We start from the raw sequence: 20,093 nt of genomic DNA on the forward strand, positions 1-20,093 counted from the left end.
TTGAGAAGATTAATTTGGAAGTAGGATGTGCATGAGCACATGGATAGATGTATCTCTCATTGGATGATTGCAAGCAAACCTTGCTATAAAATTATCCAAGAAGCAAAATTTATTGTATTCAAGTTCTCCATTAAATGCCAATACATTATTGGAAATTCATTCTTGTAGAAAACTAAACCAAACCAACACAAAAACAACCGAGAAAACCAAATCTATCATTCCCAAAACCAGCACCCCAGAAATTACATATTTTTCCTATATTCTGTCTCATATTTGGGGAGGGAACAATCTGCAATGAAGTCAGTTAACTTCATGTGGGATACCATGTTTAACCAGAGGGAACCTTGCATTCCTCAAGATTCCTGATCCCTTAGAGACAGGCTTAATGATTCTTAATTGACTTTTGAAAATTCTTTATTAAACCACATTGAATTGATTTGCAATTATGCATTTTAAAATTGTGTGCATTAATACCTTGATAAAAATAATTTCAGACAGTAGATGAGCATTTTTCCAGAGGGCTTGGGACAAAATCTCTAATTCAGTTCCACTAGTAGCAATTTAGGTAAAATACTATTATCTGTTTTCTCTAATATTATAATAGCCTCCTAACTGGTATCCTCACTTCCTCTCTTACTACTCTATCTCCTCCCCTTATTTCCCAATCATTCTTCCAACTTTATGTAAATGTTATGTCATATCCATACAAAAAAACAAAACAAAACAAAAACCTTGTCTTTAAACACCTTCATTCCCTTTGTCCTTAAGATAAAGTCTAAGAAGCCCAAGTGATAGGACTTATTGTACAGCATTGTCAAGTGCCATTCTATCCCTTTGTGTTTTATACTTTGTCTGTACTAGATATCTTTTAATTCCTTGAATTTTCTGTGTTCTCTTTTACCTTAGTCCAGGCGTGTTCTGTTTTTCTTTTTTCCACAGCAAAATTATACTCATCCTTCAGATCGGAGCTTGAGCATTACTTCATCAAAAAAGACTAAATTGTCTTTCTCTAGAATCTAGTAATTCTCTTCCATAACATCATTGTACTTTAAAAATCTCTCTCTTGTGCTAAAGAGTATAAGCATCCTTTTCCCAACCTGTTTGCTGCTGTATTCTCAGACCCTTGTCCAATGGCTCACATTTAGCATTCACTTACTTCTATATACCTTACTCAGTGAAAGATTTTTAAATTAATAAGAGTTATGAGTGCAAGGTCACATGAGACTTTCCCTAAGGGTTTTGCATGCATTCTTACAATGTCAGATCCTACCTCATTGATCCCGTCCCCACACAGACATTCTTCCTTGATGTAGAGCCCACCAGCTGAAAACTGTCTGATACTCTCTTGAAGCCAGGGTTTGGTTGTGTGACCCAATCCTGGCCAATGGACCATAGGGGAAAAAAATTGCATTGGATGAAAAGGACACAAGCGAGGAGAAACTGTCTTCCCTACTATTAAATCAAGTTGATTGAGAAACATGCATTTTGGATCTGTGTTTGCCTTCCTACAACTATGAAGGGTCAAGGCTGAGAACTAATGCCAACCCTCTGAGGATGAGTGAGAATAAAATAGAAAGTATTTGGGTCTTTGATGATGTTAGTATGCCACTGAATTAACTAAAGCTGGAATCACCTATTTCTGGTTATCTTGTTGTATGAGGTAATAAATACCTTTTTTGTTTAAGCCATTTATAAGTGGTAAATTTTTACTTACTGTCAAAAGCACCCTAACTGATACAGATGCCCTCAGGACTTGAGTCCCTGTTATGTAGTGAGTGTAGAGTCACTATTATCTGTAGTCTAGGTTGTTTACTTCTCAGTGAGGACAAGTTTCTTCTCTAACCTTTCTGTTCTCCTTTTTTCCAAAAAGGAGATAGGTTAGAATCCCCCAGAGTTAAGCTCAAACATTGGTGTCCTTTTATGTTTCCCTTCTAATTGATCTGTAAGAATATTTCAGGTTCATAAATGATCCTCAAAATAATTCACTCAAAATGCTGAGATAAGAAAAAGTACAAATACAGTCACTTATCTGCCCTAGGGAAGTCTGAAAAATTTCCCAAACCAATGTCAAATGGAGACTGAGGGTTAAGGAGGCTCAGATTATCCATCACGACTTTATTCAAAAGTTGAAGATGAGAGGCAAATAGATGAACAATCTTTTCCATCCAGCTGTGAAAGGAAAAGGTAGGCAAAGGACATTAGGCTTTTACATATTGTTGACATTCATTCAAATGATTCTCTCAAAATAATGATCAACTGTGGAGGCTCCGTGAGCATGAGAGATGGTTAGGAAGACCCTTGCCCAGGAATATTTCCTCTTTACTTTATTAACATACTTTGTAAAAGTAACCTCAATTTGCTGGTGTCAACTTTTCTACATATGTGTGATATTCAAAAGATCATGAACTCATGGAATCCAGAATAGAAAGAGTATTCCTCATGATACTTTATTCTCTATAGAACCAGACACTGAGCTCAACTCAGAAATTACTCGTTCATCAAACATGCAATGTGTAAAACTCCATTCTAACATAAATATAACTGTGGGATCTTAGCTACCAGGGCTTCTCTGAGGCACTCTGCTCTCCTGTAAAATCTCAGTAATAACAGAACTCATAGGGTTTCTGTAAAATCAAATCTAATGAATGATGGATATAAAGCCTATGGGACTGAGTGGGGAGTCTTCCCTTGTTTCCCTAGAAGTTAAATTTAGAAGATTTTGTTTCTGATAAAATAGGGAATACAAAAATTAGTTAATGTTTTTCTTTTGTTGTGTGGCTAAGATTAATAGGGTGTTTTGTACACTTTTTTTCTGCATTCTTTTAAAAATACCTTTATATGTAATATGCAATCTTGGCTTTAAATATTAGGGAAAATTAAAATTTCTGCATTTTTCTCAGTATTCTAATAGCTATTGTCAATACATATGAAATCATGTTTTTTGTTATTGCAATATGACAGTCTTTTATTATATTTTAGTTCTGTTGATAACTTTTGTGTTTTCCTTGATCAAGTCACTTATCTTTTCTGTTTCTATTTTTTATTTCAATTTACTTATGAAAGACAGGAATAATGATTGTGATGTAGCTTACAAAGAAGGTAAAATTATCTTGAAAAGAGTGGTGAAAATCCAAGCACTGTGTTAGATGCCTGATATGAGAGAGAGAGAGAGAGAGAGAGAGAGAGAGAGAGAGAGAGAATGCCTGATATGAGAGAGAGAGAGAGAGAGAAAGAGAGAAAGAAAAGAACATCTCTATTATAAAGTATTCTTCTATATGGTTTTGATACTGTGAAAGGCAGTAAAATTATTTCCTGTTTCTGATAGTTCTTGAGTATTTGGGGACTCAGGATTGTCTGTAGATTTTACATATCTATATCTATCTGTCTATATCTATCTAAGATTTATATACCCAGAGTCTTAATTATACAGCACATTCCCTGGCCTACCCTCATTGAATTGTTACTTAGAATACCACCAGGAGGTAGCTACTGGCATCATTAATGGAATATATTTATGGGCAAAATTATTCACCCAAGGAGTTTCAGGACTAATCTAAGGAAATAAAAATCAATTTTAACTTCAGATTTCAGCCTAATGTTTCTACTAAAACACTAAAGTCACATAGGATAGTAGATGACTAATCCCTCCATTCATTGAATTTGTATTTACTGAACTCCTCCTCTGTGAAAGTTACTGGACTACATTATTTGTGGTGTATAAAGATAAAATATGGTTCCTATCCTCAAAGATCTTACATTTAACAGGTAAATTAAGCAATAAAATGACCTTATTAAGATTTCCTTCCTTAGTGTTGAAACAAAATCAGGGAGAACAATTCCAAGACTAGCGAATTCTAGCCAGATACAAAGGCCTGAGTTAAGTCAACGGCAATGGGAATTGAAGAAAGGGAATGAATTAAAGGAATCTTGGAGGCAAAAAGAGGATTGTTTGTCCCTTGGTGTTAGAATATGAGAAAAGATGAGAAGTCAAGGCTGGGGACTTCCGTTTAAGTTCCAACAGTTAAAGAGCTTGGACGCTGTCACTTGTGTTTTTACAACAAGAAAAAGTTTGAACAAACTGAAAATCAACAACTGTTCTTGGGCCTATCAGAGAAATAAAGCCACTGAGCAAACCACCACCCGAGGCAAATATAGAGAATCACAGCTGAAATCAGTTTACTTGGAACAGAGCCACTGATACCATAACCTGGTAAGAACTCTTAACTGGTAATTTTGGTGAATTGCTAAAAGCTGTGAGCAGACTAACTTGATAATAGGAAACTCCTGGAGGACCATATTCTTCGGGGGGGAACCCACACTTAACATGAGTTTTACCTCTAGGAATCCTACCAGGTTCTTACGGTGAAGAACCAAAGGGGGCAAAAAAACGAAAACAAACAAACAAACTAAAAAAACTCTGTGTCTTTGGCAGAAAGATGGAAAAGTAACCATTTGAAGTATGCCTAGAGCATTCTTCCTAACAAAGGGAGAGAAAAGACTTTACCAGACAGAGCCTTATCTCTCCTAGGAGGAAGGGCACTTAACCAATTCCAGCCCTCTCTACCCTTCCTGAATCACCTTCGGGGGAGAAATAAAGCCAAGATAGACTTGTGAAAGTCACAACCAACCCAGAGACGGGTCCACTAAAAGACTGATATTTAATCATAAGATTATAGAATGCTTTTCCTTCTCAACTTCTTATCACTGCGTCAGCGGGTTTCCAGTATAAATAATAGTGAGTCACAGCTGAAAGAGCTGCAAGACACAGACTCTATCTAAACGGCCTTCTTCCAGTAAGCCGAGAAAGCAGAGGAGACAAAAATAAGGACACTTGAGGAATTTTAAGCCTTTGGGAACTACAGCTACAGCAAATATTAAACACAGCCCAACTTCTAGAAAGATTAATATAAAAACTCCCACTATTTACCTGTTATTATTACCCAGTATATTACCTTCAACTTTCAAAAAAAAAAAGTTACAGTGCATGCTAAAATGCAGGATAAAACAGTCTGAAGAAACAAAGCAAGCAGCAGAACCAGACTCATGTATGTCACAGATTTTAAAGTTAGGCAGGGAATTTTAAATAGATATAATTAATACGTTAAGGGCTCTATTTGAAAACATAAACAACATGCAAGAACAGATGGGCAACATAAGCAGAGAGATGAAAACCCTTAAGAAATAATCAAAAGGAAATGTTAGAAATTAAAAGCATTGCAACATATATGAAGAATGCCTTTGATGGGCTCATCAGTAGATGAGGAAAGAATCAGTGAGCTTTAAAATATGTTAGCTGAAACATAAAGAGAACATATATGAAAACAAAATAACAATATCCAAGAACTCAGATAGTTTCAAGAGTATAACATGTGCATAACTGCAGTACCACAAGAAGAAAGAGAAAATGGAGAAGAAATGTTTAAACTAATAATGGCCAATACCTTTTCAAACTTAATGATAGATGCCAAACTACAGTTCCAGGAAGCTCAGAGAATTCCAAACAAAATGTATACAAAAAAAAAAAAAACCATCTACACCAAACGTACCATATTGAAACTGCAGAAAACCAAAGACAGAGAAAATCTTGAAAGAATACAGAGAAAAAAATACCTTACCTATAGAGGAAAAAGAATACAAGTTACAATGGACTGCACTTCAGAAACCATGCCAGCAAGGTAATGGAGTGAAATAGGTAAACTGCTAAAAGATGTCAAGGATGAGTTGGGTTTCTTGATTAAGTTGTAGAAGAGATGATGTTATTAACTGAGATCAGAAGTATAGAAGAAATAACATGTTGCTCTCTAGGGTGGAGATTTTAGATTTGAAAGTTTGAGTCTGACATGCCTGGAAATATAACAAATGCATTTCTCCAGGATGCAGTTTGAGATCTGGTACAAGATTTCAGAAGATAGGAAGGTGAGTATTGATGATAAATACAGAAGTGTTAGTTATAGGTTGTTGCTAATACAATAAGTTGTTGAGGTGAAACATTTAAGATAGGAAATGGCTTCAGATAGAAACCCATGAAAAATGAACTTTTAAAGAAAAAACTGAGAAGAAATAAAAGTATTAAAAAGTTTAAAACATATCCAAACTATATATAACAAGAGTAAATAACACTGTAGAAGTCCAGGAGGAAGAGAGATTTTAAAGAAGGGATTTTGTATTATCAAGTCTAAAGCATAGGTCAGGCTGAGGACTGAAAAAAATGTTTCTACTTAACACTGATGAGAGCAGTTTTAATTAAGTAGTAGAGTGAAAACCAACTTTCAGAGGCAGGAAGATTGAACAGTTATTAGTTATTTATTCATGGTAGCTAAATTGCAAATGAGGAGTGGATTCTATAAGTGTAGTTCTTCTTTCAAGAATCTCATTAATAAAAGGAGAGTCAGGAGTAGAAGTCAGGAATCAAAATGTTGTTGTTTGTTGTTATGTTTGTTTCAGGAAAGGTAGAAACTTAATCAGGTTTAAAGACTGAGAGAACTAGTAGGGAAGACTCAGCGTTACTCTAATTTAGAGAGTTTTCCTCTTATACCAGTATTTTAAATATTAGTGAACAAGTGTTTAACCTTGCCCCTACTGTTCATGACTTTATATACAACTAACTGAAAAATTCATGGAAAACCTATCTTTCCCCCCATCTTCCTTGATAATGAAAAGCATTTGCCATATGAGGACACTTTATGGCACATTGTGATTACAGTAGCAAAATTATACCAGTTATCATAAATGCATATGCTTGTTTTATATATTCTGGTAATCATTCCTTTATTCAATTGATTTTCAATAAGTGTATTCCAAAGAGTGAGGTTAGAAAGATGAAAAATGATGGGTCCAAACTCACACCTCCAATTGGATCTCATAAAACTGGAGGGATAAAATGGGGAGCAGAAGACTGTAAATCTTTGAAATGTTTCCTAGATGGTCTGGGTAAATTCTTCATTCACCCCCGGTGGAAAACTACCTATCTAGTCTGTTCCTATGTGCTTCAGTATTGGCTTCCTCCAATATATAGTTTTCTTTTCTTTTTATTATGTTATAATCCTGTGACTTGACTGGCTCTCTTCTTACAATGTTAGACGTTGCCGAGCTGGACAAAAATTAAGTAGCAATAGAAGAGCAGAAATCATATTTAAATTCATAGTCAAAGTGAACAGAAAGGTCTATTACTTTCAAAATTGTATAATATCATTAAAGTGCAAATCTCTCAGTGTGACAAGTTTAGAATAAAGATCTCATGAATTACAATTTCTGTTCAAGCAAAATAACTTGACAATTATTGACAGAACTAAGGTACCATTCACCTCTACAATATATTGCTTTCTCAGTAAACCCAAGTCCGATGCCATTTAAAACTGTATGTTAAAATTGTACCCTTTCATAAATTGCCATTTATTTTCTTTATAATCTTAACATTTTAGTAGATTTATAATACGGTATTTTTGAACAGTTTTGTATACTTTCTTAAGCTTAATTATCAAAATACTGTTGCTCTCCTCTGTGTAAAGAGTACTTAGTATCAAAAGATGCCAGTCCTTCCCTGCAGGTGTTTGTAATTTAGCCTATTTACTCCGCATTTTCTGGGTCTAGTAAATAGTTACACAGTTTTAATTGTGTGGGGTGTGGGTATTTATGTAAAAATGTTGCTGAAAGTTACCATTTGCCTATTCACCAAAAAATAAATAAACTGGTTTTGACTACTTAGGTTCTTTTCCTCCTTACCCTCTGATAGGGGAGTTCTTCTTTATCTGATACATTCTCAAGAGTTTTTCTGATGCCTAATCAGAAGGGAAGCTGGGAGGTCTTGTGGCTCCTCAACAAGGGCCTTAGGACATTTGCAGGAGCAGCTGAAATGTATCAGAGAAACTGACAGAGGAGAAAAGAGTAGTAGTAGTAAAAATATTGTTGCAAACTATGTGTTCCAGTAATGCAGGTCAAGACATACAAAGATCTCTAGTTGTTGCAGGTTTTTTTTTTTTGGGGGGGGGGTGGCTGGAATATTTTCTTTTGAACACAATATTATTCTGAGACTATGCCTCGTGTGCCATAGATTCAGTAGTTACATGATTGCTAAGTATGTTTGAATAAATATTTTGGTTTTCAAATATATTTTTTAGGATATAGCACCTTTAATATTGCAAGCACATTAATGAAACTTTAGAAATTAAAACATTTAAAATCACACAAAACCCCACAACTCTAACAAAATGACTGTCATATTTTGCATATTTTCAGATCCGTGATAAGTATATATTTCATATAGGATTCCATTTACAAAAAAAAGTGTATTTTTCATGTTACCACATAGACTTTGTAACCATCCTTTTTAAAATTGCATAATAATTCATTGAGTAGATTTACCATCATTTAATGATAATTCTTCAACTGTTGTATGCTTAGGTTGCCATCAATATTTCAACACTGTAGTGCTAGGTATGTACAGTATGACTGCTGATTTTTAGTCTTCGAGGATGTTTTCTTTTAACTAGCCGGGCTGGGATGGGATGAGGATGGGGTATGGGTATCAGGGCATTTATTTACCTTTTCTCCCATGCCTGGAGTTGATTATTTTTCTTACCATATTTTGATTTCATGTGAAAAAGAATTAGGACAATTGCATGTATCCGTGAACTTTACCACATACTGATTAGCAGTCAAAGTGAATTTGACTTTGATGAGACTGACTTGTCTAGACATTTTAATCAATGTCAAGTTGCTAGAATGTGGTGGTGCTTCTAACTCTGTGATGGTGGCCGCCCTAGCATTTGCACAAAAGGCACGACAAGAGGCTCTGGGGTTCATTCGAGTGATTAGGTGAGTGTGACATAAAGGCAAGAACACTACTACACATATAAACTTAAGGAGACACTTGCACCTCTTCACTTGCTCAAGAATCAGATAGTGATTCAATATGCAAAGATAAGAATGCTTTACATTTATAAGTTAAAGGAATAAAGAACCACTGCTTCGTTAGATATGCTGAGAAACCCCATAGTAGCATAATCACCTTATGTTAGAAATAAGGATAAGCATTTGAAGAAGAAAAAGGTCATGGTTTATATACTCTCTTTTTTCTATCTTTTTTATTTGCTCATTTATTATTAAAAAATCATATCAATTGAATTACATATAAGCTCTAAGAAGGTCTAGCAGTTGAAAATTGTTATGTCTGTGTATTGGTTTCCTAGGGCTGCTGTAATGAAGTACCACAAACTAAGTAGCTTAAACGACCGAAATTTATTGTCTCAGAGTTCTGGAGGCTAGAATTCTGAGATCAAGGTGTCAGCACAACTGTGTTGCCTTTGAAGGTGCTAAAGAAGGATCTGCCCCAGGTCTCTCTCCTAGCTACTAGTAATTCCTTGGTTTGTGACAGCATAACTCCAGTCTTCCCATGGTGCTCTTTTCCTGTGCATTCCTCTGTGTCCAGATTTCTCCTTTGTATAAAGACACAGGTTGTATTGCATTAGGGGCCTACCCAGTTACACCTGCAGTGACTCTGTTTCCAATAAGGTCACACTATGAGGTACTGTGGGTTAGGATTTCAACATATGGGTTTTAAGGGGACACATTCAATTCTTAACAATCTGTTACGTATTTCAAGTTGTTTAAAAAGAGGATCTTTTATCATTGAAGCACTATCAACAAAAGATTATTTCATTTCCTTCTGTTCATGGGTATTTCTTTGCCTACTGAAAGCTAGTATCTCTTCCTATGGACTATATCTCATCCCTTAACTCTTGAAGGATTTTCCTCTTGCAGTTATTCCTTCTTTCACCTGTATTTTTTACCTTCTCCCTTCTTACTGAATCATTCTCATCAGTCTTTAAACCTGTTCAAGCTTTTCCATCGAATATACACACACACCCCATCTCAATCCTATTAGCTACTATTCTTCATTCTTGGAAGAAGCTTGCATTTTGACAAGTGTGTAGTTGGTAACTCCTCATTTCTCCTTCATCTTCAGTTTGCTTCTGAGCCCACTGTAATCTGAATTCTGCTTCTAACATACCACCTGAAACTGCTTTGGTACAGTCCACAGTGACTGATGTTTTTGATAAACCCTCACTTTACTTCATCTTTGCTGCATCCAACATCATCGACCTCCCTCTCTTTCTTAAAGATATTTCCTGTCTTGGCTGTTATGACACCAGGCTTTCCTCATTGTCCACTTCTTCATTTTCAGTTTTCTTCACAATCACTTCATCTTTCAATTATTGATTGTTCCACTACATCAATATATTGGTAGTTTCCAAATTTCATTTCCTGACCACATCTCTCTCTCTTTGAGCCCATGCTTACAGAGCCAATGCATACTATATTTCTTCAGCTGGATGTTACAAGGGACCTTGAAATTAAACTTGGTGTCTTTCCTTCATCTTAAATTCGTCCACCTCAAATTGTATTTGCTCTTAAACAGGAATGAGCGATACTTACATCCTCTGAATAGACCTGCCAGAAACTTAACGTCATCTTTGACTCTCTCCTCTCATCTTTCCCTTCCACTCCACACATTTCTGGTAGAGTCCACCTTCTAAATAGCTTTCAAATCCACTCCTACAGCCCCACTTTAGTTTAAATTCGAACGATTTCTTACATCGATTACTAAAACAGCCCCTTATCTGTCTCTAGTCTTGGTTCCATCCAGCCCATTCTCCATACTGTACCCAGAATAAGCTTCATACACTTAATTCTGATCATACCCTTTCATGGCTTGAAAGTTCTTTATTGATATACCAAAACCTTCTGAATTAAACTTTATTCATTATCATGGCAAAAATGACTTTTATGATTTGGTTCTCAAGTGTCTCTTTGTATATACCTCTCCACACCCTTGTTCTGAAATACTTGTTCCCCAAACTCTTGCAATTGTTTTCTCTGCCTCCAGGAGTTCTAAAGGTCCTGCATTTGAAAACACTTGCCTTTCTTTTTTATTTATTTATTTACTTTTGGTCATTTACCAGTTCCTTCTACCATTAAGATTCTGGTTTGATATTTCTTTCTCGAGAAAGCTTTCTCTGACTGTGCTATCTTAGTGTATATATGTATTTGTTTTCTAGCTCTATGTGGCAAATTAATACAGGTTGCTCCCACTATTCAAAAGTAGAGCATTCCTGTGAAACCCTTCATAAACCTAAATGGCATCAAGCAAAGAAGCAATTACCTTAGCCCACATCCTGCTAACAGATGCACACAGTAAATCGAGATAAAGCACAGATGCTTACAGACAGAGTTCAAAGCTATGGCAGCCTGATGCCAAGATGCTGAATATAGTTCCCGGGGAAGGAGCTTAGCAATGCTGCCCTTGCTGCTTCGGGTCCACACTGCCTCTGTAACATCGCACTGAAAAATAAATGCTGAACATCGTTTGCCCTTTTCACCTTTTTTTTTGTAAAAGTGAAAATTCTAATTCTAATTCAGGCAAAAATAAATTATAGAATATATGGGACTGGAGTCAGCTAACTGAATTTGGGACAAATTAACCAAATATTCACGTATCTAGATCTAAGTTTCCAAATTTAGAAAATAAAAGTAGAATAAGGTAATTTTTAAGGAACTTTTATATTTGTATTTCTGATTCTCCAGTAGCTTATATAATGCAAATATAAATATTCCTTTTACACATTGAAATGAGCTATTTTAAAAATTAGCTTATATATTTTTATACAACTATAATGAGTCATAATTTACACTAATTCTAACAATTTGCAGTTTGTCCATATATTCTGGTCATCTCTATAACAAATCATCTCAAAACATGATGGTTTAGAACTATACTTTTATTGTGTTCACAATTTTTTAAGTCAGGAATTTGGAAATGATTCAACTCAGGCACTTATGGTGGGATACTGGTTGGGGCTTTGGTCACCTAAAGACTCCACTGGGCTAGATATTCAAGATGGCTCACTCTCATGGCTGGCAATTGATTGTGTGTTTCCTTAAGAGGCTGTGAAAGGAAGTGAAATGTAGCTTGTACTTCTCAGCATGACTGCCCTGTTCTTTCTGCAAGGGAGGAACCTGAGAGGAGCATTCTAAGAGACCAGTCCTGGAAACTAAAATCTGATCTAGCACTAAGAATCACTCAATTACTTCCATTGTATTCCCTTGGTCAAGCAAGGCCATAAGACCAACCCAGATCCAAGGAGAGAACATTAGATTCCATCCTTCATTAGGAATAGTAGCAAAGGATTTGTAGCCACTTTTAATCTACCATACTATGAGTTCCATATTTATGAGTAATTATCAAATTAGGAAATATAGGGCTTCCCTGGTGGCGCAGTGGTTGAGAGTCCGCCTGCTGATGCAGGGGACATGGGTTCGTGGCCCGGTCCAGGAGGACCCCACATGCTGCGGAGCGGCTGGGCCCGTGAGCCATGGCCGCTGAGCCTGCACATCCAGAGCCTGTGCTCCACAACAGGAGAGGCCACGGCAGTGAGAGGCTCGTGTACCGCAAAAAAAAAAAAAAAAAAAAAAAAATTTAGGAAATATAGAATTGAATTTTAGTCCTAGAATTAATTATACTTGACTGAGAAACAGGATGCCATAATTATTCAATTATATTTTTTCATAAGTAATATGCATTTAAATAAGCACAAGGTTAACTTGCTTACATTAGCATAAGGGTTAATGGAATAACCTTATTTTAAAAACCAAGATAGTAAAATCCTGTTAATTCTACACATCAGTAGGATTTCTAACTCAATAGATCATCCTATCAAATATGTCCGAGAATTTTGCAAATATATTGAGTGAATATTGATTCATCTGAGAGTAGCCTTCATTTTAGTAAGTGTTGTTTAAGGGTTTTCATCTTGTGTGTTAGAAAGATACTTGTATGAATTTTGCCACATGTACATATAACAATTAAAAACAAAACTCTAGGTAACTGTGATTCATTTGCAAAGGCTTTCATAGAGGATTTTATAAATTTGCTTCTGATGACATACAATGAATACTTACTATGTTATTCCTTAAATAAGTGCAAATGATATATTAGCATCTACCTGGTTTAAAGCTGTGAGATTAAAAACTTCTTGAAAAAGCTTCCCAGGGAAAAAAATCAGAGAATTTAGTAAAATGAGCATGATTTGGGAAAGCCAAGTTTCTTTACAATTCCTATTAGCCACAATATAGGTAAATCTTCACTTTAAATGAATTCATTGACAAAATATTAATATACAAAAATATTGCTGCTAATTATTCAATTAAAAAAAACGGAGTAGATTCTGGCTGAGGCTCAGATCCCCTTTCAATAAAGGGCTCACTACCCAGCTGAAAGTCTTATGGTTAGCTGACTGTCTCCAGCTGAAGTCAAGCTCATCGCTTGGTAGCGTGAGACAATGAATAAAATGACAGCAGCTGAGATCTAGTTCTTGAGGCAGCTCCCAACCAATGACTGAGCAGGGAGTGGTACAAGAGCCTCCCCACCTTCCCTCCACCCGGGATTCCTCTCCTAGGCAGTCTTGGCGCCGGAGCTCCTCGTTTAGCTGGTAGAGGATTTGTCAGGTATGAATCATGGTCCCGTGTCCCTCTGCCCAATTCTGATTCTTCTTTTCTTTTCACATGGATTTATTCTTTAATAAACCTTTTGTACTCTTAACTCTACTTCAGTATTTGTTTCCTAGAGAAAATGTGACAGTATTTTATTTTATGAAGGGAGTTAGTTTTTCTTAAGTGGGATATTAGGCAAGACTGAGAATAAAAGCAGTAATACAGTAGAGGTTTTTTGTTTTTGGGTTTTTTTTTTTTTTTTGCGGTACGCAGGCCTCTCTCTCACTGCTGTGGCCTCTCCCGTTGCGGAGCACAGGCTCCGGACGCGCAGGCTTAGCGGCCAAGGCTCACGGACCTAGCTGCTCTGCGGCATGTGGGATCTTCCCTGACCGGGGCACGAACCCGCTTCCCCTGTATCGGCAGGAGGACTCTCAACCACTGCACCACCAGGGAATCCCTACAGTAGAGTTTTTGTCATCAGATAGTTTATAGTCTGGTGTTATCAACCTCCATGATAATGCCCGTGGGTCTCAAAGAAGTTAATTAACTAGCACAGAGCCACAGAGAGGGTTCATGGTAATACCAAGGATTTGACCTTAGATGTCTCTGATTCCAAGGGACATGATGATTTTCTTACCTACCTTTTAAGCCTGCAAACTTTTTCTTTGCATTATGGAGCAAGCTAAGCTTTTTTACCATTAACATTGTAACATGTAATATTTAGAATCTATGAAAATAAATATTAAAATGTTGGGTATAAACTCTACCCATGAAAGCCCATGATTTAGGGAAGAAACAGGACTACTATGAAATAAAAGGAACAGACAGAGATAATTAGTATATCCCAATCAGCTGGTTGTCAGCAAATGAAAGGCGGTATTAGTAAATTGGAATCATATGTTCTATATTGCTTAAAATAGAAACAGAAATTAACACCATGAGAACCAGAATAAACAAATACTCTGTTTATTCTAATCCATTAGCTGTTTTCTCCCTTGCCAGCTCAGGTAAGGTTAACAGATTCAGAAAAAGTGGGAATTCTCTTATTTATACTGTTTATCTGCTAAGTTATGGGAAGCAAACGTGGATTTAAACATCTTTTGTGTGTCAGTTACAATGCTTGGTGCTGGTAATATGCTAGTGAAATAGTCTATCTGCTCAAGTGGGTTAGGGAAACTAGTCTAATGAGGGAAGGAAACAAGCAAACAACACTTGAAGTATTAGTACCGTATGAACTGATGTATGATTTAGATGCTATGGAGCATGCTGTCACCCTCAAGGGAAACATAACTCAGCCAACAAGGGAAGGCTCCCTGCTGGAGTAAGGAATAATGCTTGAAATGCCTCCTAGATCATGAGAAATTGTGGGAGATAGAGGGATGCAGTGTAACCCAGAGATGTGCATGTGTAAAACAAGGAGACATGAAATAACATTCTGCAGCTCGATTCTGTAGGAATGAGCCCTGGTTGTAAGAAAGTTGGAAATGAAAAACTGTCACTCCAGAAGTATGCAAGTAGTTGAGAATGAAAGGCACCGTATGCTATGCTAAAGAGTTTTGACTTTTTTTCCCTAAAGTGATTAGCTGTTACATTAAGAAATGATGTAATTAATTCCCAGTTAGGAAAATATCTCTGGCAGATAGGGAAGGTGATAGACATAGAACCAGTTCAGAGCCTTAACTGCAGTAAGTCAGATAAGAAGCAATGGATACCTAGAGTAAGTCCGTGAGGAGTAGAAAGGAGTGAGTTCAAGAAATACCAAGGAAACAGATCAAAGAATTGGGTACCAGACTGAGTTCAGAGTGAGTGTGAGCTGAGAGTATGGGATGCTTTTCTAGCTATTTTAGGAAATAAGATAATGAGAGAAACAACTAGAAATGATTTTTGAAGTAGGAAAAGATGTTGAGATGAAGTTTGAGTTGGAATGTCCATGGGAAAATGCTGAGTGTATGCTCAGGAAGTAGTTCTTTTTGTGGGTTGAAGCTTGGAAGATAAGTCTAGATTAAGCATTTGTTAGGTGAGAGTTTCCAGTGTAGAGTAATAGAGGTCATGGATGTGGATGTATTGTGTACATGGGGACTGTAGCTGAATGTTCATGCAGAGTGACAAGGTGAAATACCCAGAGACAGAGCTCTAGTGAAAGGGACAAATGTTACAGAGATATCATTAAAAATAAAGACTATAGGGCTTCCCTGGTGGTGCAGTGGTTGAGAATCTGCCTGCCAATGCAGGGGACACGGGTTCGTGCCCCGATCCAGGAAGATCCCACATGCCGCGGAGCGGCTAGCCCCGTGAGCCACAACTACTGAGCCTGCGTATCTGGAGCCTGTGCTCCGCAACAGGAGAGGCCGCGATAGTGAGAGGCCCACGCACCGCGATGAGGAGTGGCCCCCACTTGCCGTAACTAGTGAAAGCCCTCACACAGAAACGAAGACGCAACACAGCCATAAATAAATAAATAAATAAATAAATTTAAAAAATAAAAATAAAAAAAAAAATAAATAAAGACTATAACATGGCCATTCATTTGAGAATTAATATTTAATTATACCAGGAATAAATGGTAGGTAAACTATCTCTTGAAGTATAATTATTTTTATTCCACTGATTACGTATGCACAGGAATGGGAGGACAGAATTTAGGATGAATCCCTGATTTCTGTCTTAGACAACTAAATGAACAAAGAGAAATCAAAAGGAAAGGCTATCAGAAAAAATGTATGTGTATATATCATACATAGTATAGTATCTTTGGATACATTAGTTTGTTTTGCAACATAGAGTATATTATGAAACATATCAGACTGTAGAGGAAATTTCAGTTTTATTAGTCATGCAATTATCTCCCACTGCATGAAGCTAACTTATCAAGAGCAAAGTGAAAGGTCTAAGCGTATTATGCCATCTCTTTGATGTTTTATAGGATATAATGAAAGATGAATGCTCAATGCTGAAGCTGCAGCTGAAAGAGAAAGACGAACTAATTTCCCAACTTCAGGAAGAACTGGTAAGTGTGAATAATGTTTGGCCCACGGGTGTATTTTCCTTGCAAGGTTATTTGCTATAAACCCTACAACTTATTTTATTAACACTAAAATTATTAGTGATTTATAAACTGTTAGTGATTCAATCTGATTATCACTTTTAAAATCCTACAGTAATGAAGATTTAACAGTTTGAAAAAGAGAATGTTTTATAATATATATTGAACTTTACATAATTCCAGAAACAGATTACTGACCCAGGATTAGGCATTTCAGTTGTACCTATCAAAAATCGTGAAGGCTAAGGTCACACTTTATTTTGTAAAGTGCAAGATTTGGCTCCATACTGCCATACCTAGCAACAAAATCATGTAATATGAAGCAAAGTACTCAATAATTTTGCTAACAAAAGCAAATTTTACTTTTACATAAAGGTACCAAAAATGCATTAACCTAATGAGATGTTTTGTTAATACATATATAAACATATATGTATTATGGGATATTATATAAATCCCAAATTATCTAAAAATTATACAAATATATGAAATGTATAGTTCATGTTTTTAGGGTGTTTTTTAGATGTGACATCATAAATGTATTAAATCATACTTTCATAGCATGAAAACACATTTGGTAGGTAACAAGAATAGCAGTGGGCATTACTTTTTAAAGTATGTGTTCTCAACATATATATATATATACATATATATATATGAATAGTATTTTGCAATATAACACATTTGATCTGGAGAGAAATAAAAAATGAGTTCTCCAAAACAAAAATGAGGAAGTAATGAGAAATTTAAAAAAATTAATCGTTCTTAAGAATACCAATAAAATAAAGACATACTATACAATAAGAGGCCCTGACTCATTATCAAGATCAAAAAACAAACCCTAGTCAATAATGTTCTCTATGATGATTTCATATTTGACTACATTAACAATGTATTATGTAATTATTAAATAAATTAAATGACAAAACAGATTTTATAGACCATCAAGCTTTTGAGAACTTTTCTGAACATATTAGTGAGATAGCATACAAATTTAGAGTCTACTTTATTGACTCTTGACAACTGACAGCAGTTTTACTGAAACTTGACCTTTAGACTGTGTTTCATAACTGGGTTTGATGCTGATTATTGGTCCCATGAGCATATTATTGTCACTTTAGAAACCCATTGACCCATATCTATTACTTAAGATAGTAATAGAATTACAGACAAAAGGAACATGTCTTACATTACTGGGAATAACCTTTTATAAATAAGTAATTATTTATAATATGAACTTTATTACATAAAGAAAACATTACTATATATAACTATAGGTATGTATTATGTAATCGAGCTTTATCTTTGAGTTGACTAAAATATGTAGATATTTATGAATGGATGCCTAGAATTATTAGTTTTAACACAGCAGAAAATGTATTCACTTTGCCAGAAAATGCATATTTTGGATAATTAACTCAGAAAGAAGTGTTCATTTTTTTCCCCCAACATTAGTTATGATCAGATTTAAAACTTAGCCTATACAAGAAATCAGACCTTCATTTGTTGAATGAAATGAGAAAGAAAATGATTACTTCCAGAGCCAATGTTACATAGCTATAATTAAGATAATTTAGTGCCCCTGCCTCCAAAAAAGTCCTCTGTTGGTTGATCTAGTAAAATGAGATGCAAGTGTTTTCTTTTGCTTGGGTTTTGTTTTAAACTTGAAGTACCCAAATTGACTTCTTAGCTTCTAAAATTTCCCAGGTAACAATCAAGGTAGCATTTTAATTTTGTGCTATGTAGTTTACATAGTCATCTTAAATAGTTTAACAAAGGAGAGTGTTAACTTTTGAAAATAGTTTGTTTCATTAAAGAAAACTGTACCTAAATAAAAAAGTGTATAGGTGATTTAGGAACTTAAGGAAGAAGAAACATTGTTAAAAGAAAAAGTCGTCATTAAAACTGGACTTGGAGCATGGACAAGGTGGCAATCACATAAAAGTAATATAAACCACTTAGATCCATTGAAAATTAGGTCCTAGTATTTCTGATTCTGATAATAAGTGACTTGTGACATTCTGACAAAGTAGACATTAAATTTAATGTTTTCAACTTTAGATAGGTAAAGTTTAAATTTCAAAACATTTTAGGAACCAGTTTCCTGTACCCTGCTATAATCACAATCTGTAAGAATTTAGTTTAGTTTTATTATGGGTTTCTCATTTCTTAACCACTGCTATTATCATAAGCAGTTTACCCACATATACACTATAAATCAAATTTAGATGTAATTATACCAATAAAGAATTTATATCCAACTTAATAAAGTTATTTTAATATAGTTTATTTAGCCTCACTTTGATACTTTCAGTTTAAAGTTAGTGCAGTATGGGGTTGGCGGCAAAAGAAGCTTTTATACCACTTAATTTTGTTTTTGAGGTAACATTGGTGTATAACATTTTATGTTTCACGTAGACAACATTACATTTCTGCTTCTGTACAGACTACAGCATCCTCCCCACCAAAAATTTAGTTTCCATCTGTCACCATACAGTTGATTCCCTTTATTCATTTTGCCCTTTCCCAGGGCTTCTTCCCCTCTGGTAACCAATACTCTGTACTCTGTATCTATGTATGTTTTTCTTTGGTTTGGGGTGTGTGTGTGTGTGTGTTGTGTTTCTTAGTTTTTTGCTATTCCACATATGAGTGAAATCATAGGGTATTTGTATTCTCCATCTGACTTTTTCTACTTAACTTAATATACTCTCAAGGTCCATCCATGTTATCATAAATGGCAAGATTTCGTCTTTTTTTTATGGCTGAGTGGTATTCCATTGTGTATAGATACCATATCTTCTCTACTCATTCGTTCATTGATGGACACTTAGTTTGTTTCCATATCTTGGCTATTGTGAATAATGCTGCAGTGAACATAAGGGTAAATTTATCTTTTCAAATTAGCGTTTTCATATTCTTTGGATAAATACCCAGAAGTGGTGTTACCAAGCTCAGGTTTGGCTGCTCGCCGCTCAAAAGCTGATAATCCAAGGGGCAAGGGTCAATAGAAAGGAAAGGTGCTTTAATCAGAAAAGCCTGCAATCTGGGGAGAAGGTGGACTACTTGCCCTGAGACCAACTCCAAATATTCTGCTCAGTCATGACAGTTTTTAAAGGGGAGAAAGGGGGAAGAATCTCGGTGAATTGTTGAGGCAGAAGGTTGGGTTCTGCATCATTCTCCCTTGCGTGCAGACTGTCTGATAGTCTTCAGATGTTATCTTGCCTGTGTGATCTGCCTGCAGGATTGCTAAGGGGGCTGTGGCAGGTAGAGAGCTACTCATTTTTTAACTGCTTAATTTTTCATTCTTTTTATCCACGAAAAGAATCAACAGGCATAGTGTGCATGTAGGAGAGCATAAGTCAGGAGTTAGGTTAAATTGCCTACTGATCTCATTCCTATAATAAGGTTCTCCTAAAGTGAGAGGGGAACAGAAATGGGCAAACAGGAAAGGGGCAGAAGAGCTGCTTTCCGTGGGATAACTGGAGCATATGGTAGTTCTATTAACTTTTTGTGGCCTCTCCATGCTGTTTTCCATAGTGGCTGCACCCACTTTCATTTCCAC

The 20,093-nt window shown here is 35.8% G+C and overlaps 1 protein-coding gene across 4 annotated transcripts in view; it reads left to right on the forward strand.

Moving 5' to 3' along the window:
- The window catches only part of CCSER1 (coiled-coil serine rich protein 1), a 1,188,125-nt gene that overhangs the window by 565,038 nt on the left and 602,994 nt on the right, over nt 1–20,093 (forward strand). For all 4 annotated transcript variants that reach the window (XM_081234941.1, XM_081234938.1, XM_081234939.1 and 1 more), the window contains exon 8: nt 16,412–16,495. In XM_081234941.1, coding sequence (XP_081091067.1) covers nt 16,412–16,495 — 84 coding nt within the window. The remainder of the gene's footprint in view (nt 1–16,411; nt 16,496–20,093) is intronic.

This window comes from Mesoplodon bidens, assembly GCF_964165515.1.
Source record: "Mesoplodon bidens genome assembly, chromosome: 1".
Lineage (NCBI taxonomy): Eukaryota > Metazoa > Chordata > Mammalia > Artiodactyla > Ziphiidae > Mesoplodon > Mesoplodon bidens.